Source organism: Biomphalaria glabrata, chromosome 9 (genome assembly GCF_947242115.1).
Source record: "Biomphalaria glabrata chromosome 9, xgBioGlab47.1, whole genome shotgun sequence".
NCBI classification, from domain to species: domain Eukaryota; kingdom Metazoa; phylum Mollusca; class Gastropoda; family Planorbidae; genus Biomphalaria; species Biomphalaria glabrata.
This window is the reverse complement of record NC_074719.1, coordinates 33,301,676-33,324,772: the sequence shown is the minus strand read 5'-3', so window position 1 is coordinate 33,324,772 and position 23,097 is coordinate 33,301,676. Positions and strand designations below refer to the sequence as shown.

General features: G+C 36.2%; 2 protein-coding genes across 3 annotated transcripts; one reads left to right on the top strand and one right to left on the bottom strand.

Annotated features, from left to right (window-relative positions):
* Positions 1–1,930: 1,930 nt before the first annotated feature.
* On the bottom strand, positions 1,931–22,296 carry LOC106071434 (uncharacterized). 2 transcript variants are annotated; one of them, XM_013231535.2, is made up of 6 exons: positions 22,159–22,296; positions 11,685–12,967; positions 11,152–11,331; positions 9,648–9,741; positions 6,625–6,726; positions 1,931–2,496 (listed from the first exon to the last, which is right to left on the bottom strand). In XM_013231535.2, the coding sequence occupies exons 2-6, from the start codon at positions 12,460–12,462 to the stop codon at positions 2,418–2,420; spliced, it is 1,233 nt and encodes a 410-aa protein (XP_013086989.2). In that variant the 5' UTR covers positions 12,463–12,967; positions 22,159–22,296; the 3' UTR covers positions 1,931–2,417. The 2 variants fall into 2 exon arrangements, with proteins under 2 accessions (XP_013086989.2, XP_013086998.2); XM_013231544.2 differs by having other exon boundaries at positions 11,685–12,846; positions 22,159–22,271.
* LOC129928271 (uncharacterized) lies at positions 13,349–16,372 on the top strand. The gene is made up of 2 exons (XM_056041890.1): positions 13,349–14,013; positions 14,580–16,372. Exons 1-2 carry the CDS (start codon positions 13,922–13,924, stop codon positions 16,264–16,266), a joined length of 1,779 nt encoding a protein of 592 aa, XP_055897865.1. The 5' UTR covers positions 13,349–13,921; the 3' UTR covers positions 16,267–16,372.
* Positions 22,297–23,097: the final 801 nt, after the last annotated feature.

The window sequence follows — 23,097 nt, the reverse complement described above, 5'->3', positions numbered from 1 at the left end:
GGGGGGTGAATACCTCTTCTGCCCTTCCCATCTAAACCCTTTGAGTGTGGGGGGGGGCGGTCCTACTTTTATGGAGAAATCATAGTTAGTGAACAAAATTCGTTGAATTGATATATAAATTTGATATTATGTCGCTCCCCTTTGGTATTTTGGCCAATTCGGTGGGGTAAAAGGGGGGGGGGGGCGATTGCATGTACAGCCCTCCCCGCTCTAGCCCTCTGAGTGGGGGGTGGTCCTATTTTTATTGAGGAATCATAGTTTGTGAACAAAAATAGTTGAATATCTATATAATTGATATGTGAACCCATTTGTATATTATGTCGCACCACACTCTAATCTCATATTTTATTATTATTATAATGAAAAAGGAAAAAAGTAGGAAGGGCGATACATGCCATCTCCTTTCCCTCATCGGACAAAGCAATACTTTTTAGTTTTGTATTATATATTAAGAAATTACAAAATGTAAAAAAAATCTGTCACTAATATAATTTATATATGCTATAAATTAATTTCTTATATCAAGTCGCCCCACCCATATTCTTTAATGCCAAATGCAATCATTAGCAGAAATTATAAAAAGGAGCGAGAATTAATCGTTTTCATTCTACCGCCCCTCCCCTTTCCAGACAGAGTTTATTTAATTTCACATGAATTTATCATAATTATTTTAAGAAAGACTTTGCTTTGGAAAAGTAAAAATTTAAAGGATAATTTACAGTATAAGAGTCACGATTGAGATGAGTTTTAAAACCAAATAATATTTTGTTAGTTAAATTTGGGACTATAACTCACAATTTATGCTTGAATTTTATTGAATATTATTTATCGAATTTTTTTTTTTCGGAGGCGATCCTCAAAGCCTTAATCTAAATATGTGGGGTATCTGATCTTTTCAGGAATAAATCGGTTTTATTTGCAATGTATTAAGGGCGTATAAATTCATATTAGAATATTTTTCAAGTACAACATTATTCAAAAGCTCCTTTTTTAATAGGATGAATAATGAGCTTTAGGTAAGGAGAATGCGTTTCTTCAATGAAGAATGCAAGGAAACGATTTTAGCGTCGGGGATTCGCCCCGAAACTCACTGATGAATAGTGAACTGTAGATGTCAGGAGCAGGCGTTTCTGCAGTGAAAAATGCAAGAAAACGCTTTTGGCGGCGGGGCTTCGCTATTTATTTATTTATTGATATATATATATATATATATATATATATATATATATATATATATAGAGAGAGAGAGAGAGAGAGAGAGATACATGCTGTACGCACGTTTATGCATAGGGTTAGGGTTTACTGGGCGTTAGGGTTAGGGTTTGGAAAAAAATCGCCCCCCCCCACTCCAAAGTTCTGGATCCGCTAGTAATTTAGGGCAAGGCAGGCGGTGCTACGGCCCCAGATACTCCACAAAAAAGGGGTACGTACAAGAGAGATTTTAAAAGTCTCAAATTTGAGAAGATTTATCCACTTTTTTCCCGCATTTTTTTTCCAACTATATTTTAAATCTTACTTTAAATCTTACGTTTGAGAACCATTGCTGCAGAAGCTTTTCCAATTTTTCTTTTCACATTTGTGGATTCCCCCGAGGTTGTAGCCCCGCCTGCCATGCCTAAATTCCGGCCCAGCAAGCATGTCATTTTAATAGAAACTAATTAAACATGCGATAAGAATATTAACAACATGTGACTATCCTATGAATCAATTGTCTATGAGCCGCCCACTGCTTTTATCTTATAAAAGAAGCTACACGTGTTACTTCAATATATGGATGGGGATGACTACGTCATAATTATGTAATTAATAACAATGACAACCAAAATAATAGTAGACAACTTCATACAAATGTACATAAAAAGTCACACATTTAAATTATGTATTGATTTTTTTAAATGTTGTTTATTAACAAAAAATTAACAAAATTGAATAGAAATACAATATATTTTATTCAAAAATATATTCATTAACTACATTGCACACATTTATCATGTGGCATTTAGTCTGTAGAACAGTTTCACATATAATTAAATACTACTTAGGAAAAACATATAGGCCTACCTAACGCTTGTGGAAAAAGCTTTGTCCTTGGGCGGGGGCGAGCGACCAACAACGCGGTAGAACATGTTATGGTGCATGCGATTTGACAGAGGCATTCTTGGAGTTTTCATGACTTGCTCATGAAACATGACGTATGAAACATGACGTATGGAGGTAACAGTAACACATGATAAAATGTAGAATAAAAAACATTAGCCCCCGATCATCGAAAGCATAGCGTACTGTTAACCCTACACATCATTGAAAGCATAGCGTACTATTAACCCTACACATCATTGAAATATTGCATGTGTTTTCAATCGCTTGTTCTTCTATTTGCATACCAGAGGCGTGTTAACATTTTTCAAAACAATGCTTTACGTTTTACGTCCGCCTCTTATGTAGAGAGTATCTTCTTCGTCGTTTTCTTCGTCGTCAGTCGATTCTTCAGATGACCTGGGGAAACAAAAATCGAGTGTTGATGCAAAGATGTAGAGGAGGCGCAGTGGCTGAGGGGTTAAGCACTTGGCTTCCGAAACTGGGGTCCTGGGTTCGAATCTCGTTGAAGACTAGGATTTTGAATTTCGGGATTTTTAGATTTCACCAAACTCTAATGGGTACCTGATTTAAGTTGGGGAAAGTAAAGACAGTTGGTCGTTGTGCTGGCCACATGACGCCCTGCTCGTTAACCGTTGGCGAAAGAAACAGATGGCCTTAACATTTATTTGCCCGATAGAGCACAAGATCTGAAAGTGGAGCTTTACTTTACTTTTACTTACAAAGATGTAGATATGACAGATAGCAATGTAATCTTAGTTCGGAAGATTAAGGGTGAGTGCAGTGTATGTATGAAGCGTAAAATTAATTGTAATCACAATTTGTGGTCTTCTTTTTCAAACATTGGCTTAAGTTCCTCGTTTTTTTAAATTTTTTAATAAGCTGCTCCTGTACTAATATGGGTTCATCTGTGAATGCAATCTGAATTTGTCCACGCGTTACAGGGTTCAGTACCCAGTCGGACATATCCAGGTGAAACTTGTGTTCCAATCTTTGGTTTATGCCGTCATATAATAAATAGCATGTAGTAGACATAGTAAACAGTAGAGAAGGACGAGTTGATTATCGTTCAATTTATCCGATTGGATGAACTGGCTTTCAGACTAGACGTTATTTTAATTACATAATAAGGCTTGTCTTCGAGTCCGAAGATTAGAGAGGAATGCAGTATTTCCCGTGGCTGCGCAGACCAAGCTTTGACCTAATTATATACAATTTTCATTTTTCTGCAGATCAGCTACTGTCGTCTCGTGGACACGTGAAGGTCCGCGGACCACAGTTTGAGAACCACTTCTCTAGCCTAATTTCAATTAATTTCTTTTTATATTTTGAAAAATTATAACGATCAAACTAGTGCGCTAGTAATTTTTTTTCTCAACAATCTACATCAACTGTCAAATTTCTAAGAAATCGTTAGAACCGTTTTCGAGAACCGTGTCCACCTAGGTTATACGTTTCGCCCAGAAGGTTTTGTAAAAATCACAGAACTATAGATCTCTTTAATATGGGCCTACTTCTGCGATCCATAAGAAACTTTATGTATAGTATATAGTGTGCGAATCTGGTTAGAATTTAAAATAAAAATTAGGGATATGGAACAGAGATCCAAAGATTTTATTTGAATTTATTTTATCCATTTATTTTTCTCCTTGAAATTTTTTATTCCGCCTTTTTGTGTTCCCCAGTATAATTTGAGCATCTCTGAGTAAAGAGACATAGTTCACCTTTGTGTTTGTGATCTTGTGATAGATAGTTGATTAGATAAGAAACTCGTGTCACGGGCCATAGGAAAGAAAAGGTACAAAAAAAAGAACTGAAATTGATCTGAAACTATTTGATTATAAAGCAATGGATCTAGTAGGCCTACTTACATTTATTAAAGGGATATGAAGTTTCTTTTTTTTTTTCGTACGCGTCAGAAATTGTCTTCATTCTTTACTTAAAATATGAGCAACACTTTAGCTAGCCTTACAACCGACTCATTTTCTTGTCTCGTTTTGGTAAATATTCCCATCGTTCCTCCAATCTCTAGTTTAGCAAAAATTTGTAATTGCGGCCCAAACCAAGAATGCCGCCATATTTTTTCACTATGCCGGTTATATGTTGTTCTTTCTTAAACATCCACACTTTCTTTATAGAGCAAGTACGTTACCTATATTATCGTATTTAGGGAATCACTGGTTCAATGGTTATGAGGTAAATAATATTACCACTATGTTTGATAACAACGAATTATGTTTTGTGGACATTTTATCTGCTCTATCGTAAATTTTAGCTTTTCTGATTTTTAAAATACAATTTTGAATAGTATTATTGGGTAATTTTTAAAGTTTTAAGTTGCAAATAAGGATAAATAAAAATACAATATCATTCTTTGGTTTTGTACATTTTATATGAAATCTTTTAAATATTAGTTAACGTTTTATAAACACTAAAATACTAAAAATTTTTTTACAAAATTCCTTTTCCTCTTGCAAAATAATACAATTCTAACGTGATATATAGATTGCGTCCCTTAGAAAATATGATATTGCATCAGGTAATTATTTAAAAGGTAGGTTTATAATTATCCCGTGTATGCCATTCTGCCTTAACGTGGCACCCTGGTGGAAACGAATACTTGAGAAAGTAATTAGGCTAAATGAATAGCAAAACAAAACTCCTGTGGGAGTGTCCAAGGGAATGCGAGAGCTTTCCCATTGCACGGTGCGGAGTTGAAAGAGAGCTTCCACGTCCCTGTCGATAATCCATGAGCAGTTCCTTAAGGGACGAGTCCTGCACGGTTAGCTTGGTACAACATAGGAAAATGGAAGGGGTTCCCGGTGTACTCGGCCTTCGGCAACGCGCCCGGAGAGCCGGATATATCGGAAATAGCAATGTTTTACATAGGCATTGACTTGGACCTCTTCCAGACAGAAAGTTTGTTTCAAGCAGGCTTACACGCCTAGAGTTCGAAGAGCTTTTGGCTAAACTCTTTTGACAATCAAATGGTTTATAATCATTATAGATAGATAAATACATAGAGAGAGAGAGAGAGAGAGAGAGAGAGATCAGGGGCGTAGCTAGGGTGTTTGATGCCCATTGCGGCATCTCCTAATGATGCCCTCCCCGTCGGATATAAAACATAGAAAACACGTTAACAAAATCTACTACAAATAAATATTACAATCTTTCTTGGTCGCAAAACTATCAATAATTTATCGAAATCTTTCCCACCAATTGCATTGTTAGTGAAACGCATCGCTGATTGCTATTTATTAGTGATCAACTTAATTAAGTCTGAACAACTTCGCTCACATGAAGCCACACTTAACGCAATTGTCAGAAATATGTAAAAATATGAAAATGCTACCTAAAGAGAATCTTGGACATCATTCTTTTTCTCTCAAAGCAGAATCTGGCGTTCAATAGGCACCACGAATATTTAGAAAATATTTAGAGCTGAATCATTTAGTGACATTCTAGCTGATATCTTTCTATTATTTTTTCTGTTAACTCAAGATTTCAAATAGGTCTATGTTTGAGAAGTTCAAAGGCTTCTGAAGAAATAGCGACAAACTGTTAACGCCTCATTTTGCTCCAGACGAAATGTGTTTTTGTCAATGTTGCTATGAGCACCATCGAGATGGATTTCATCTGAGGATTCAATAGTTGGGATAGCGACGAAATTCATATTCACCTACCACATCATGATCCTATTGGGTGATTATTTCTTGAACTATCACGTCCAAGGAAGAATAAAACTTAATCCGTAGCTCGTTCTTATGTGTTTTACAGAATCTTCACCTTTCTTCGCTTGGCTTCTCTTTATTGTGGCCAATACGTCTTTGATATTATGCACTAATCCTCAGATCAGAGCACATACTATTGCTGATAGTAATGATGGCTCCAGCGTTGCCCTTCCGACTAGTAATTATCGATGTTTTTAATGTTTTCCATTTAAGTGTGCAGTCTCGAATTGACGATCATTGTTTTTGAAGTTAGACTTACCCGTCTTTTATTTCAGTTAATTCAAGGACCAAGAATCCAAAATAGGTGAGCAAATCGAGACCATAGCAACTAACAATCCGCCTACTTAAGAGATTTTATCTTTACAATTCGTCTTCAACTCGTTCGTGATGAGGGCCAGATTCTGCTTTGTGAGAAAAGGAATGATATCCAAGATTCTGTACATTACCCTTTGATCACTGCCGTCAACATTTTAAATTGCGAAGACAATTTCTCCGCCTGAGCTAGCAATATGAGAACCAGCCAGACTTATCAATTTTGACCAGCGCCCATAATATTTACAGAGAGGCAAAATAGATAATTTTTAAAATCAAATACAGTAGTTCATGTTTATTCATGTATGAACAATGTGTGCAGTTTTTACTGAGAAATGCTGTGCTCAGTTTGATGCCCCTCATCACTTGATGCTCCGTGCTAGCTACGCCACTGAGAGAGAGAGAGAGAGAGAGAGAGAGAGGATAGATAGATAGACAGATAGATAGATAGATAGATAGATAGATGTTTTGTATATGTCCGCACATAAACACTGCTGGCTGATGAGGCTTCATCATAGCAACACTCTCCTCTTCTGTACCAAGTCGATGATATCTGTTATTGTTGACATTCGAAGACTTCCTTTTTCTGTGAAAGGAATGTAAAGTAAGGTTAGGAGAAATACTTTTTTTTTGTTGTATAGGTAAATGTTATTTGTATTTAAATTTGATTAATTAAACGGATTCTTTTTAACAATCGAAGTTTCGATACCAAAAAAAAAAAAAAAAAAAAAAAAAAACCAATTGCCAATAATTAATTAACTAATTGGCTAAATTTGTTTATTGATTAATGCGTTGTCACCAACAAATAGCAAGTGTGAAAAATTTAAAATTGATTCGAAAATGGGAAGATCTAGAAATAAACTGTACAGCTATTGTACCAGACAGACAGACAGAACTGATATAAGCTATCTAACAAGAAAAAAATACTTTAAAAAATAGATTCTATTAAGTGTAATTGTATCGATTAATTTGGATAAATCATGTAATCTATCTATAATATAAAGTTGAAAGTAAGGCGTATGTATGTATGTATGTATGTTACGAATAGAAATCAAAACCGTTTGACAATCTTGATAAAACTTGGCAGAAATGTTCCTTGGGTACTAACTTAGACCGTAGTGTATGTATTGTAGCCCTAAAACAAACGTAAGACCCTCAAAAAAAAAAAAGTTTACCAACTCTATGAAAGCATTATAACTTCATCGATCTAGGCTATGTTTACCATATTTACATGAAAAGATCGAAAGGATCTAGATCTAATTTTAGAAACTACACTTTGCGCAGATAGTTTTTTACTTTGACACATGAGAATAGAAAATATAGCTTATTGATTTCATTATTTAATAAAATTAAGCTTCAAGTGTCTGTTTCAAATGCATTTTTACATAAATTCTTATTTCACTCTAAGATGATACAACTTCTCTTCGCAAAGATAGTTTTATAATTAAACACATGAACATATTAATTATAGTCCATTCATTTCATATTTTAATCAAATTAACATTCAAATTTGTTTTTCTAAAGCATTTTTACATAGATCTACAATCGTTCGCCAATGTTTTCGTAAAAAATTGAATTCAGGTCAATTAACTATTTTAGCTCCATTCATAATATTTTTTTATTCATGAATTCATTCATTCGCTTTACTTATAACATTATTATTTTCTTTAATTGTTTCTAATACACTATATCAGTGACTACATCAGCAATACGCACGTTAAGACCCGCGGGCAGCGGGTAATATCTATCTAGTATCTCTCTATATATAATTCACTTCGTGGCTCAAGAGTTTGGACAAGAAGTAAAGGAAAGATCACTCTTTTATTTCTGCAAGTCGAAAAAAGAGAGAGAGAGGGGGGGGGGGAGGACAAATAGTATTCACCCGTCACAAAATAGCAGGGCCGGACTTAACCGTTGTGACCAAGAAGTCATGGAAAGATCACTCTTTTTTATTTCTACCCCACGTAGTATTAGCCGGGGGGGGGGGGGGGGAGGGGAGAACAAGTAATCTACTCTGTATTACCCGTCACTAAATAGCAGGGCCGGACTCAACCGTTGTGGGGCCCTATGCGAAACGGATTTCGCAGGGCCAAGTTTGGGTAGGGATTCTGATAATAAGTGAAATTTAAGAGTTTGTATAAGAAAATAAATTCGTCTTTGCATTTTATTCATTCTTTACTACGTACAGAACTACTTTACGAGCCTTGCGTGTAGCGAAGTCATACAGTATATAAAAAACATTATTTTCGACATAGATCACGATCAATAGCAAGAATTACCAAATGTTTCAATCTATGTACGAGAAATGTTGACCTCAAGTAATTCTTCATTAGTTTGAGGCGCGAGAAGCTTCTTTCACTAGATTCCACAATTACGGATATTGCATAATGACTATTTTTTTCAATCGCGCGTAGGATTGGCGTTTTCCATTTTGAATGACACCCCAAAATGACATATTTTGTCTCTATATTTCAGGAGATTTGTATGAGTTTTCTAAAGATTTTAATAATTTTCCGGATATTTCCAGGACGTTATCGTATATATTGAAATTTCAGGAGATTTCCACATTTCGACAGGAACCCGCGGGAAGGAAATCTGTTATAAGTTATAAAATGGTTCAATTTAATAATTTACACCTAGAATTAGCGCGTGTCTTTTAAAAGTGCGGGACCCACTGCGGTCGCAAAGGTTGCATTGGCCTAAGGCCGGCCCTGCAAAATAACGGCGTATGCTACGCCGTGGGTCGACTAGTTATATATATGGTTTTAGCTAGACGAAATAAATCTGTACGATTAGAAATATTTTTACCGATTGTTCTTGTTTAGCTTTTAGCTTTCTCAATGCTCCATGATCCTATCACGTGACTGGACCAGTTGGAAAAGAGGACAGGGAAGAAGGAGATCGTTTTTTAATGTTCACTTAGGGCTCAAGAGTCCTTAAGAGGACTAATTCAACTTATGCCACCACATCTGTCAAGTACAAATTCTTTCCCTTGTTCAAGATACCAAACAAAAAATTAATTACCAATAGTTAATTAAGTAATTGGTGAAGTTTTTAAATACATTCTTGTGTTGTCGGGCAAAAGAAATAAATGTATTTTATCCGAGATTAGGTGTGGGAGAAATAACGTGTACACACTTTCCACCATACAGACAGAAATACGGAAAGAGTGAGTTTATAGGCTATAATAATAATAATAATAATAATAATAATAATAATAATAATAATAATGATGCTTGTCTTCAAGTACGAAGATTAATGAGGAATGCAGTATTTCCATTGGCTACGCAGCCCCAGCTGAGACCTACATATTGATATAAGCTTTGTAAAAGCAACACCCATGTCATGATTAGCCCCAGCTGTGACCTACATATTGATATTAACTTTGTAAAAGCAACATCCATGTCATGATTAGTCCCAGCTGTGACCTACATATTGATATAAGCTTTGTAAAAGACAACACACATGTTCTAGTCAATTTGTCATGATTAAGTTTATGGCACTTACTTTCGTAATACTAGCAAGTGAATGATTGAGAACACCAAGACCAGAATACCCACAATGGCTATGACAGAACCAGCGATGATAACTTCTCTTCGTCCTGCCAAACAAAATATAGCGACTTCTACTGACAAGAGTACACTATGCAGATACATCAAACAATATAGAATATAGGCAACGGCATCACCTGAATATTTGTTCTAAATACGACATTTCGAATCAGTCCTTGGGCTGGATGACCGAGGACAAATTCATCACCTGCCTATATCCTAAGCCTAATTGTTTTGGTATTGCTGGCCACATTTTTTATATGCTTGTGAGTCTGCAGAGCTAGAGACGTGGATCCTTGCAATGGAATTGAGATGCTACAGAAGGATCCTAGGTATCGCATTCAAAGACCGCATCACAAACCAAGAGATTAGAGACAGGGTTACTGCAGCGATTGGACCCCATGATAACCTGCCAACTATCGTAAAAAAAACGCAAGCTTAAAATATATAGCCATATTACAAGATCTTCGGGGCTCGCAAAGACCTTTCTTCAGAGAACAGTACCAGGAAAAAGAAGAAGAGGCAGAGAGAGAAAGTAATGGCAGGACAACATAAAAGAATAGACTGGCCTGCCATTGAAAGAGGTTCTAACTAAGGCAAAAGACAAAGAGGAATGGAGAAAGACGGTCGACGAATCTTGCATGGTGCCACAACGGTCAGCAGACTAAGGGATAGGTTAAGGTAAAATTGCTGACTCCGTAGCATTGATATACAGATAATGATGCAGTTCTTTTAAGTAATTTGTGATGAATATTGCTATATTGGCTCAGTCTAGTTTTGAGAACTCATTGGTCACAAACTCTTTCTATTTGATACCATATTTATAGGTTAGTGATTCTCAACCTGAAGGGGCGGAAAAGAGGATGAGGGGAGATTTAAAAAAATGTTTTTCTTTTCTGTTTCGGTATTATGACATTAACATGCTACGTAGAATTAAATGATATTTAAATGATACTCAAATCACAGATGTATGTAGCGTCTTTACTCCTATTACTAATTTTGCAAGCAAACGTGCCCGGCTAATCATGGCTGACTGGTCTTATGGTTTGAAACATTCTTTGGCATTGTGCGAGATCTTTTGGTGAGGCGTTAACAATCTTCAAATCTGAAGCAACATTTAAAAGCAGTACAACAATCATTGGAGTCTCCCGAAATGCGTTGACCGAGCTTATTACCATCGTTCTAGTAGAGCGTCTATTGCTTGGCCAAAAGTGGTCCGCTACAAGACGTAACACAAAGACAATCTTACAACAACTGAACTCATTTTATACGCTGCGTAGGCATTTACATGTCTCTCCAACTTCAGTTGAAGCCCAGGAGTTGGCAGCACTCCTACAGAAACTCCTGCCAGGCTAAAAGAGGAGGAGAGGGTGGGCATGGTCCGAGGGACTAAAAGAGTAAAATATTAAACAAAAAAAAAGCGACCCATTATTATTTGGTTATGTCAGCAGTGCCCGTACCGTGTATAAGAGTATTCCAGTTTGTACTGCCTGATATGGGCACGTCAATTTTGTCAACGCCTTTATCTTCAATAAGGAATGCGGTTTTGTTCACGTGGCTTGACCCAGACTGACCAATCATCTCTGAGATGGAGTCATCATCAATACCATATTCTGAACTATTCTTTTTGACCTCAATGGCTACAAAAAATAAAGAAAGGAAAGGAAAATACATTTTAAACTTTTAAAACAAATTTAAAAAAAAAACTTTTTTTTCTATAAATTAAAAAGTGATAACTTAAGAAATTAAGGTGGTATTTCAAGAAATTAATCAGACCTCTCATGAAATTAAGGTTGTATCAAAAGCTATTAAGGCAACATCTCAAGACATTAATAAAGTATTTCAAGAAATTAAAGCGATCTCTCACAAAATGTAGAGGATATATCACGAAACAAAGGTGGCACCTGAAGACATTAGTCAAGTATCTTTCGAAATTTAAAGTTGTATGTCACTATATTAAGATAAAAGAAAACAAAGACATTAATGAACTTACCAGACGTAGTCCTATGCTTGTGAAGTTTGTTCAATTCATTGGGTCTACTCATCGACAATGTACTCTGTTTGAAGGATTTTGTTGTCGAACCTTTGTTAAGCTTGGGTCTCTTCCCACGCGCAGTGGTTCTGTGAGAGAGGTTGCCTTTAACAGAAACGATGGACCCGCTACGACCGGAGCTTGCAGTTTTGCCCGTCTCTAGCGGATCGATATTTTCATCGTCCAGTGACGCTAGTCTATCCTCGTTCTTCTTGAGTTTCTCCATCTTGTAATCGTTGACCAACTGGTGGAATCTTTCGTTGCCGGTAAGGTTCAGCTTCTTACTTGCGTGCAAATTCTCTTCTTCGTTGTTCTGCAGCCTTGAGCTAATGGCTTTTAACTGCTCAAAATCATCGTCGGCGACATTACCTCGCTCATCTTCATTGTCTTCAACGTCTTCCTGTTTGCCGCTCTCTTTTGGGTCTTCTTCCAAAAATATTTTCTTGGCGTTTCCGTCCAAAGAGCTTCCTTTGTTTTCCGCACCCTCATTGACCGTGTCAAATTTGATATCATCCTTAATGTCTTTTCCCATTTCCTGAACATCTTCGTCCCCGTCTTCCTCTAAGCTCGTGGAAGGAACAAGCCTCTCGCTATTGGAATCGGACCAATCGTCGCGTGGCGAACTTCCACGGGCCAGTCCGTCGTCGTCAGATTTCACATAGTTAAAATCTTTCTCAATGTCCTCTTCTGAAACGTCATCAGCAGGAATGTGTAGTCTGTGCCTCGCGTCTGATCTCATGGTAATTAGTGTTCCCAGTTACTCACTTCACCATCTAAACTAACGTCTCTAATACCTCAAGGATTTTAACTTTCCTGGACTAAACGATATGTCTGTTAGTTTAAAAGTTCAATCTTATTACAAATGTGTTAAATTGCACAACGAGAACTAGCGTATCCCGTTAAGCTTGGTTCACACAGGAAGAACACTGTCACATACCCTTAAGCCTGGTTCACACGGGTATCACTCGAAGCCGAAGATACCAAAGAAGATGTAATGCAGGACACGGAAAAAAGAGTCGAGCATGTTGATGAGACCTTCTGCTCCCCACTTGATCAGGTAGAGGGGAGATAACACAATGGGAGTCAAGATGTGGAATAGGTCGTGAGTGACGTCAACAAAAAACTTAAAAAGGAAAGAAAGAAAAGACATTCTTTGGGAAATTCAAACTTTGTTATCAAGTGAACACTGCTCCTGCAATGGTCCGAGGAATGAGCAAAGCCATTACGTCTTCTATTGACATTGACTGTTGAAAAATAAGGTACTGAAGGTATATAAAGGGCTATATGATAGCTTTCTAATACATTCATACATCTCTTTCTGTCTCTCTCTCTCTTCTCTCTTCTCTCTTCCTGTCTCTCTATATATGTATGTGTGTATATTTTATATATCATGGGCATAGCCAGGATTTTTCTGGCAGGATTTTAGGTGGAAAAACTCCCCTATGTGTGTGTGTGTGTGTGTGGGCTTTACCAGTGGGGACTAGAGCTTCGGCGCCAAGTATTATTTCCGGTATTTAAAACAAATAAAATATGACGAGGTATCTACAGTGCATTATATTGCTACCTTCTATTTAAAACAAATAAAATATGACGAGGTATCTACAGTGCATTATATTGCTACCTTCTATTTAAGGGGGATGCACAGTGAGAAAACATAGATTTAGGTCAAAAATATCGATATTTTAAAATTAATTGATTTTAATAGTTTAAAATGTCTAGAATACGAATTCCCTATCAGAATACTAAAAAAAATACGTTTTATACATCAATTTTGTATTTTAAATGTAGATATATAAGCAAAATTTTGATGTTTTGGTGAAAAATCAACATTTTGTAAGCTATAGTTGATAAGCTAATGTACGCTCTCATCCCTAACAGATGGTATCGATACAAAGGTCTACTTTTCTAGTTCCGATTATGTGCATGGTTTCTCATTCTATAAATAAATAGTACTGCAATGAACTTTCAAAATACGTCACTACCTCTTTTTTTCCCCTATATCCTCATATACACACCCACAAAGCCATATTTACGCATGCGCACCATCAAAGCTTCTATAGTTACTGTAATTACACGCATGCGCACTGAAAAAGCTTCCGTAACTACAAAGTATGCACGCATGCGCACATGACGTGAACCGGTCCTTCTTCTGTAAACTTCCATCACATCAACAATCGATTCATTATTGAAACTCAGAAATGCCAACAAAAGGTTATATGTTTGGAAAGAAAAAACGTTACTGTAAGCCCAGAGGACGACATGCTTCAAAGACAAATGCACAATTACAAAGGTAAGTCTAGATCTAGAGTTTGCTTTTTTTTTTATTTACTAGACAAGCGTGTGCTGACACATAAAATAATGACTATGAAACCTTGGCTCTTTGAGTTCGACAACGTGTTTATCCAATGAATCACATCTAGATCTAGAATCTAGATTCTATAGACATTAAATAAATATCATGAAAATGATTGCAAACATAGAGATCTATCCTTTTATAGATCTAGTCTATATTAGGAGCATAGATCACATTAGAACTAGATAATCTCTAGAGATTAGATTATCTGATTATCGTGTATGATGATGTATTGAACAGTATTGTAGGACTTCAACTTCAACTCAAGTCTTGGTCTTAGTTGTTTTTTTTTAGATCTAGTACATATTGTCATATATAGATCTATATTACATGTAACATGTCTCTATACATTCTTTACTTTTTATGATTAATACAATATATGATTTCTAAAATGCATTATAAAATTTAAAATAATCTTCATGTTGTGATAGATGTGACGTGTACTTTCATACTATTGAATTTTTTTTTAAAGACCCTCTAATTTATTTTTTATTTGTTTGCAGCTCTGTTTTGGATACAGCTGGATCTGAAGCAGCAACAACACAGCCTGCAAGTGCAGCTGAGCGAAAAATATCCCTAACTGCAGTTACTAACGCTGATAACACCAATAAGAGGCTGCCTGAAGATTTCATATACGTCATGATGAATTCAATGCAATTGACCACAATGGTCTCCTTGTTGTGCTGTCCACATTGCTTTGACAACAAATTAACTATGTGCATCACACAATCAAAAGGCATGGCTCATTTGATTAAAATCAAATGCCTAAATTGTGAAACATATTTGTGGTCCGACTGGACCTCAAAAAAAAGTAATGATGTTCATCTGGATATTAATGTCCGCGCTGTCGCTGCATTAAAAGAATCTGGAATCTCGCATTCTAAATTTGATAGGTTTTGTGGACTTATGAGTATGCCCTGCATGCACAGAAATACTTATAACAATCTAGCTAACATAGTCAATACCGCTATAATTGAAGCTGGTGAAGAATGTATGATTAGGGCATCTGCTGTTGTGCATGGAAGAAACATTTCACAACCTCTAACTACAGATGAAAGAATAAGTTCAACAGGCTGTCCTGTTATTACAGTTTCTTTCGATGGGACTTGGCATAAAAGGGGCCACTCATCTCATTCAGGAATTGGCACAGTTATTGATTTTGATACTGGACTCGTCATCGACACCGAAGTCCTATCAAATTATTGCCATGTTTGTGATTCAAACTCTGCAGAACTAAACTTTGATGCCTCTAAGCATATGTGTCAAAAAAACTTCAGTGGCTCAGCAAATGCAATGGAGGCCGCAGCAGCATCCAAAATCTTTTCGCGCTCTGTGGCATCCAGAAAACTTGTTTATGGCACGATGCTGTGTGATGGCGATAGTAAATCGCATTCATCTGCCATTACCAACTCAGGATATGATGTAGAAATCTTAAAAGAGGACTGCATTAACCACATCTCAAAAAGAATGTTTAATGCTTTGAACAATTTAAAAATGTCTAACAAAAAAGAACTAAATTATAGGCTTACAAAGTCAAAAATTGAAAAAATTACAAATTACTATTCCAAAGCTCTGCGCCAAAATGCTCCCGACATTCAAAAAATGAAGCTGGCTGTTATGGGCTCATTTTTTCATATGATGAGCTCAGACCTAGATCATAACCACAGGTTGTGTCCTGATGGCGCTACATCTTGGTGTCACTTTAAGAGATCAGAGGCACTAAAACAGCCATATAAAAAACACAACCAGACCATCACATCAGAAATAGGTAAACTGTTATTTCCTATAATGAAAAGACTAACAGACACAGATCTGTTAAAAAGATGTTCTAGAATGGGAACACAAAACGCCAATGAATCTTTTCATTCCCTCATTTGGCAAAGATGCCCCAAAACAGAATTCGCAACATTAAAAACGGTAAGGGCTGCGACATACCTTGCTGTTTTAACCTTCAATAATGGACCTGTTGGCATCAGATCAGTTTTTGACATATTAGGCATTCCCTGGACACTAAAGAACATTTCTTCTAGTGAGAAAAAGCAAAATGTCAAACTACAGCTTGTTAGAAAAAGAAAATCAATCGCATTAGTGTCCAGGAGAAAAAACTTGAAAAAACGAAGAATTGAGCATGAGCACCGGGCAGAGGTTCTAGAAGGTCCAACCTATCAATCAGGCCATTTTAATGAATAGTTTTTTGTTTTTTTTATTATCTATTATGTTGTTTTATGTAAATATTCCCTTTTTTTTCATTTTTATGGTTACAATAAATATTTTATATCATTTTAAAAACTTTAAATGCGTTTTTCTCAAAATGTATTTTTAGGTGCATGTTGTCCACAAGAATCTCAAAATCTTTAGTTCTGTATAAGTTAGACTAATAATTTTTCACATGTAGTTTATTGATAGTATATCATAGGTAATAGGCTGCAAAAATTTTCAATATGTATAATAAATTTCATAAAAAAATAAAAATAATGATGTGACCTCAGATGAAAAATGGGGTCGGAAAAAAATAAAAATTTTAAAAATTCATAAAAATTAAACCAGTAATAATTTTCAAAACAAAATTAGCCAGTTACCTATGGGATTCAAATATCTATCAGGTGCAATCAAAAAATTAAAAAAATTTTGAGTACTTTAGAATATTTTAAGAATTTTGTAAACATTGTTTATTTTCAAGATGGCCGCCATTTCCATAGCAACCCAAAAGGCTACACTCATAAAATGTGTATGGTTACTCATGTCTCTATATGTTCTATCAAGTCATGCATAAAGCTTTTCTATTTATCTGTAAATTACAAAAATTGAAATTTCATTGTGCATCCCCCTTAAAACAAAAAAGTAGTCCAAAAGCCAAATCTGCCATTCACTTCACTTTATTATTGGAGCCCTGCGACTGCTAGAAATTGGTAACTATAGTTTCGATTTTTTTTATTGGAGATGGTAACCAAAAAACCTTTGAAAGTTGGTGATTGTTTGCTTTAGATTTTTTATGGAAAAGTGGAGTTTTGTAATCCAAGCCATCTGTTGGTGGGTATTAAACTCAAAAACCCCTTTGCTATGCTCATAGAATTAGGTGACTGTAGTTAATGGCTACAGACAAGATCAAACAAATGCACAGATGGGTTGAACATTACTCTGAACTCTATGCCACAGCAAGCTCGGTCTCGGCCTTAGCCCTTAAGGGTATCATAAAATTACCCACAATGAATGAGCTAGACAAAATACAAACCCTGTTAGAGCTCAACAAAGCCATAGACAACATGGCTGCCCGCAAAGCACCCGGATGCGATGGTATCCCCCCCCCGATCTTCTACAACAATGCAAAACTACACTAATCCAACCTCTACATGAACTGCTTTGCAAATGTTGGCAACAAGGTGCTGTGCCACAGGATCTGCGGGATGCTAAGATCATCATCCTGTACAAGAACAAAGGGGACAGAAGCGACTGCAACAACTACATGGGAATCTCTCTCCTAAGAATTGTAGGCAAAGTCTTTGCTCGAGTGATACTCCGCAGGCTACAAAAACTTGCTGATCGAGTCTATCCAGAATCACAGTGCGGCTTTCGCTCAGGGAGATCTACAATTGACATGATTTTCTCCATCCGTCAACTTCAGGAAAAGTGCAGAGATCAAAGAATGCCTTTGTACATCGCATTCATCGACCTGACAAAGGCCTTCGATCTAGTCAGCAGAGATGGCCTCTTTAGAATCTTACAATTAATAGGTTGTCCACCCAAGCTACTAAACATTATTGTATCTTTCCACCAAAATATGATGGGTACAGTACAGTTCAACGGCGCCTGCTCCGAAAATTTCAATATAAACAGCGGAGCCAAACAAGGATGTGTCCTGGCCCCAACCCTCTTTGGAATACTCTTTTTAATGCTAATCCTACACGCGTTTGACAAATCCACCGAAGGCATATATATTCATTCAAGATTCGACGGCAAACTTCTAAATGTTGCTAGATTTAGGGCCAAAACTAAAACCAGAACAACCCTCATAAGAGATATACTCATCGCGGACGACCCAGCGGTAGTGGCACACTCACAAGAGGAACTTCAGTTACTAATGTCATGCTTCTCTCAGGCCTGTAAGTAGTATGGCTTAACTATTATAAAGAAAACAAATGTTATGTGAACACCTGCTACAGCACCACCCTCCATCCTCATAGACGATAAAAAGCTGGATGCCGTAAATGAATTCTGCTATTTGGGATCCACAATTCAAGATGACCTTGTCTCTAGAAGAGGAGATAAAAAAACGCATAGGGAAGGCTGCCTCGACCTTCGCTAGACTCAGGTCAAGAGTTTGGGAAAACCAGAAGCTCACTACAGTGAGCAAAATGGAAGTCTACAAGGCACGCGTTATGAGTCCACTACTGTATGGCAGCGAATCATAGACCAGCTACGCAAAGCAAGATGGATGGAGGACAAACGCATCCCGAAAGTCATCCTCTATGGACAACTCGCGAATGGCTCAAGAAAAACTGGTCGCTCCCACCTCCGTTAAATAGATGTAATAAAACGTGACCTCAAATCAGTGAACATCAATACTGACCATTGGGAAGACATAGCTCTAGACCGCACCAGATGGAGAGAAACAGTGACCAAGAAAGCTATGGATAGCGAAAGAACATGGGCGTCAGCCCTGGGCCTCAGCCCTGGAAGAAAAACGGACAATGTGAAAAATGGCCAGCTCCTCTACCACCGAAGCAAAAGCCACCCTTAACATGCGATATTTATGAACTGGAGTGTCTTTCCAAAATAGGGTTCCACAGCCACAAGAGGAAGTGTGCGAGATGAACCATAGTCGTCCTACGACTGAAAGAGGCCAATGAGTTAATGGCCTTAGTATAATATTGAAGAGGAAGATTTTAATGTAGGGGATATAAAACTCAAGACCCTCTGACAAAAAACTAAAACCGTTTGCAAAAATGTGTTAGGGGTATGTGGTATCATGTTCTCCCCAACCACATAGCCTTCCGTGTTTGTTTCTATTAATAGTGATTAGTTGTAAAAATGGTGAATTATTATGAAAAAACTGCTTGCAAATTTGATTTTAAAAATTAGATTTTTCACTTTCAGAAGGAAAAAAGTAGCCGTTGCACCAGAACTTTGAATGGTCTAAAATATCATGATGTCGGATTTTCACTATCTTTTCTAGTTTACGAGAACTAAACGCGACGGACGGACCGATAGACAAACCACTCAAAACTAATATCATCTATACCCCTTTCATGGGGCCGCTAACCAGTCACAAAATTCAACATTCCCTGTTTGGAGGGGATTTCATTTTAGGGGTGGCTGAACCCCGAACCCTTCCCTGGCTACGCCCATGATATATATATATATCATGAAATATATATATTATGATTTTTTTGTGTGTAATGTTTAAAAAATATTTTTATCATTTATTTACATGGCATTGCATTTTCTAACTTCTGTGTGTAATTTTGCTTGTGATGTCCCTTTGATAATAAAAAAAAACCAGAGTGTAATATAAACTCTAATTTAATGTGCACTTTTCATTGAATGGATTGTCTTTCATTTGTCAGATTTAAATATACTAGTCCGTTGTTATCAATTTTCAATTTAAAAAAATATGTTCTTTCATTATGTTATAAGTCTATGCTTGAATATTAACAAAAGAACAATGGCATTATTACCAAGGTTTCAAAAATAAAATAAATTTAAAAACTTATGTAAAAAAAAAGTCCATTCATCTACAAAGTACAAATTTAAAACAAGGTTACTGTGTCACGGTTGACCACACATAGTTACAAAGACAGTTTTGTGGAAACACAAAGTCAAAATTGACCCACAAAGTGGTCCATCCAGGCAGGTAAAAAGGCAGGTATCAATATTTTCAGGAAAAAAAAATTCTATCAAAGACAAATGACATAGAAGAATGGAGAAAGAAGGTTGACATATCTTTTGTGGTGCCCCAACGGTAAAGCAAACCAAAGGATAGGACTAGGTGAAAGTGAATGAGAAGTTAGATGTAAATCTGGCCTAACTGATGTCATATGATGAATACCTAATTGATAGAATTGTTTTGTAAAGGATCAATCTCTTATTCAAATCCGAAAAAAAAAAAACGATTTCCATAAAAAAAAATAAAAAAATTTTTCCCTTTTGTTCAGTTCTCTATACCTTTTTGATATCTTTACAGTTCACGCGATAATATGAAAAAGTACTTATTAATTGTTGTTTTAAATTATGTCTAACTTATATGCCTACTAAATAACTTTTTTTCTCTTTAAAAAAAAAAAGTAAACATTTTTTTTTTTTTGTAAATGTAGTAGATCTAGTTAATATGACAGAACATGCTTAAATTAGCAATATTAATGTAAAAAAAAATTGACAAAAAATCGAAAACCATTAGCATAAGTATGTTCCAAGTATGGTGTGTGAAAGATTCCCATACCAAAGACCCTCCCGTGTTTGTTACTATTTAATAGTGAATAGTTGTAAAAGTGGTGTATTTTTATGAAAAAACTGCTTGCTTAAGTGATTTAAAAAATTAGATTTTTCGCCTTTAGAAAAGAAAAAAGTAGCCGTAGCATCAGAACTTTGAATGGACTAAAATATTATGGTGTTGCATTTTCACTATTTTTTCTAGTTTACGAGATCAAAACAGGACGGACGGACGGACGGACATTCCACACAAAACTAATATCGTCCTTTCCCCTTTCGGGTGCCGCTAAAAATGTTCAAGATTGAATATTTTTTACATAAGACATTTTAATACGTCTCCGCTTACGAAAGACCTTCATCACAGTCTATTGTCTACAGACAACTTTCGGGTGACCAAAAACAAAACTACATTACAGACATACTTGCTGTGCTTATACCTCGCATTATAATGTTACCTCCATTTAATGTTGCAATATTTAATCTGCATTTTTACAAAGGGTATATCAACTCTATCTTTCTGGTAAATAAGGTTTGAACACGTTATTTCTCTCACTACCAATCTCAGATCAAGCTGAAATTTTGCACAATCATTTCGTGTGCCTGATAGAACAGAAATGAAGGAAAAAAAAAAGTCAATTAACTATTTGGTAATGAATTATTTTAGTTTGGTTTCTCGAACAAGGGAAAGAAATTGTACTTGACAGTGGTATAAGTTGAAATAATCCCCTTTATACGTTGTATCGATAAAAGTTTGAAACTAACAATGGATAACTATAAAACCTATTTTTAAATGCACTTTTCGGGAGAGTGGTTGGTACACAATCTAGAGGACACTGAGGAGGCTTTAGCTACCCACGTACGAATTCAGGTCGTTAATTTTTTTTTGTATAAATGCATTTAAAAAGCGATCACCCAGATATCCCATTCTTTCTCCCCTTACCCATTTCCAACTGGTCCAGACAAGTGATAGGATCATAACATCTTAAGAACGCTAAAAGTAAAGCATGAAATTGCGTCACTAGATATATTACAAATTTAATGACATGACTGATCCAAACAGATTACAACGACGCCTTCTTTCTTTTTTTTTTAAGTATTTAAAAAAATGTTTTTCTTGTTTTTCCTAGGATAAATAATGCGCCACAAAAATACCTTACTGTTGAACAGAACACAGGGAAACACAGGGAAACGCTTCAGAATAGTTCCGTTCCCTCCCTTCTGAACTGAACCCTTTTGTACTCGCGCTCCTCTCACTATGATAAAAGTGAGTTGTAGACGCCAGGAGAATGAATTTCCGAAGGGGGCACCACAATGGCACCACAATGGAATAGATTATAAGCAAATATCCATGAATATTTAAAAGAATTGATCACTGATTATTGAGCATAAACAAATAGATAACCTATAGGCGAACCTAGCTAATGCCCAGGCATTCTTCTCATTTCTGTGACGGCGAACCTAGCTAATGCCCAGGCATTCTTCTCATTGCTGTGTAGTGTGTTTTAGGAAATGATTCATACTTGACCATTGGCATTACGATTACTCCATTAGTTATTAGTCACCACAGCCATACATTTGAAGAAAGCCAAAATAAAAGTATGTATCTACCTATACTACCTACATCTGCTTAGATTTAATCTAAAATACAAACATTACCTAATTGTCTGTTTATTTTTTCTCAAAGCAAACAATAATATAACCATCTTCTTCATAAAGATTCTCTTGAAGTGTTTAAAGTAAACCTAGAGAGATCCATCCCTTTAGTTGACTCCTTAACTTTGATCTTGTTTAAAATGGTGCACACAGAAAAAGCAGCGCGCAATTTTTCTGATTTGCAGTGCTCGGAAAGAGAATGAAATGTCTCAGATTATTGGTGATTTACACTGTACATTTTAAATTCAGTATTCTTATCTTCTTATTTTATCATATATATTAAGGACGTTACTTCAATAAAGAATATAATTACGTTCCATGATTTCGACCTATATTCTGACCTATATTTACATTTTGATTTTGAAGATCTATTTTCTATAAGCTATAAAAAAAAGTGATGTAGTAAAAAAAAAAAAGAGAAAGCGATATGGAGTAATGAGGTGGGGGGGGGGGCAATGTAAGGTTAGCTAAAGAAAAACATAAGAAATTAACAAGGAAAATAAAAAAAAAAACATTTAAAAGAAAAAAAGGTTATCTAAACTCCGTCCTTATTTCTGTATCTACCAATATATAAGGCTTGTCTTCGAGTTCGAAAATCAGTGAAGAATACAGTATTTTCCGTGGATGTGCAGCCCCAATTGAGACCTAGATTTTTGCCACAGCCAGGGCAAGCATAACCATTGTCCGAAGGTGGCCGATTTAGATTTTCTTTTCGCCGTCTGCGTCTGTCATCGGCAGCGGATTTTCTTTTGGTCTCAAATGTGTATCCCGCGGCCATTGTGAAAGCGCTCAAGTAGTCTTAGTTGTTTTCTGTATAGTGTCCATGTCTCATATCCATATAGAAGGGTTGAGAGAACCACCGCATGGTAGACATTGATTTTTGTAGGCAGGCGGAGCGATTTGTTCCGTTTACGATGATCTTTGGAGCTGAGTAGTTTTTAT

Excerpts from the sequence above, each read along its gene's own strand:
- LOC106071434 (XM_013231535.2), bottom strand. The coding sequence starts at position 12,462 with ATGAGATCAGACGCGAGGCACAGACTACACATTCCTGCTGATGACGTT. Across the intron at positions 9,742-11,151 it reads CTGGAATACTCTTATACACG|GACGAAGAGAAGTTATCATC; the intron begins GTACGGGCACTG and ends TTTGTTTGGCAG. Across the intron at positions 6,727-9,647 it reads CACTTGCTAGTATTACGAAA|AAAAAGGAAGTCTTCGAATG; the intron begins GTAAGTGCCATA and ends TTCCTTTCACAG.
- LOC129928271 (XM_056041890.1), top strand. The coding sequence starts at position 13,922 with ATGCCAACAAAAGGTTATATGTTTGGAAAGAAAAAACGTTACTGTAAG. Across the intron at positions 14,014-14,579 it reads ACAAATGCACAATTACAAAG|CTCTGTTTTGGATACAGCTG; the intron begins GTAAGTCTAGAT and ends ATTTGTTTGCAG.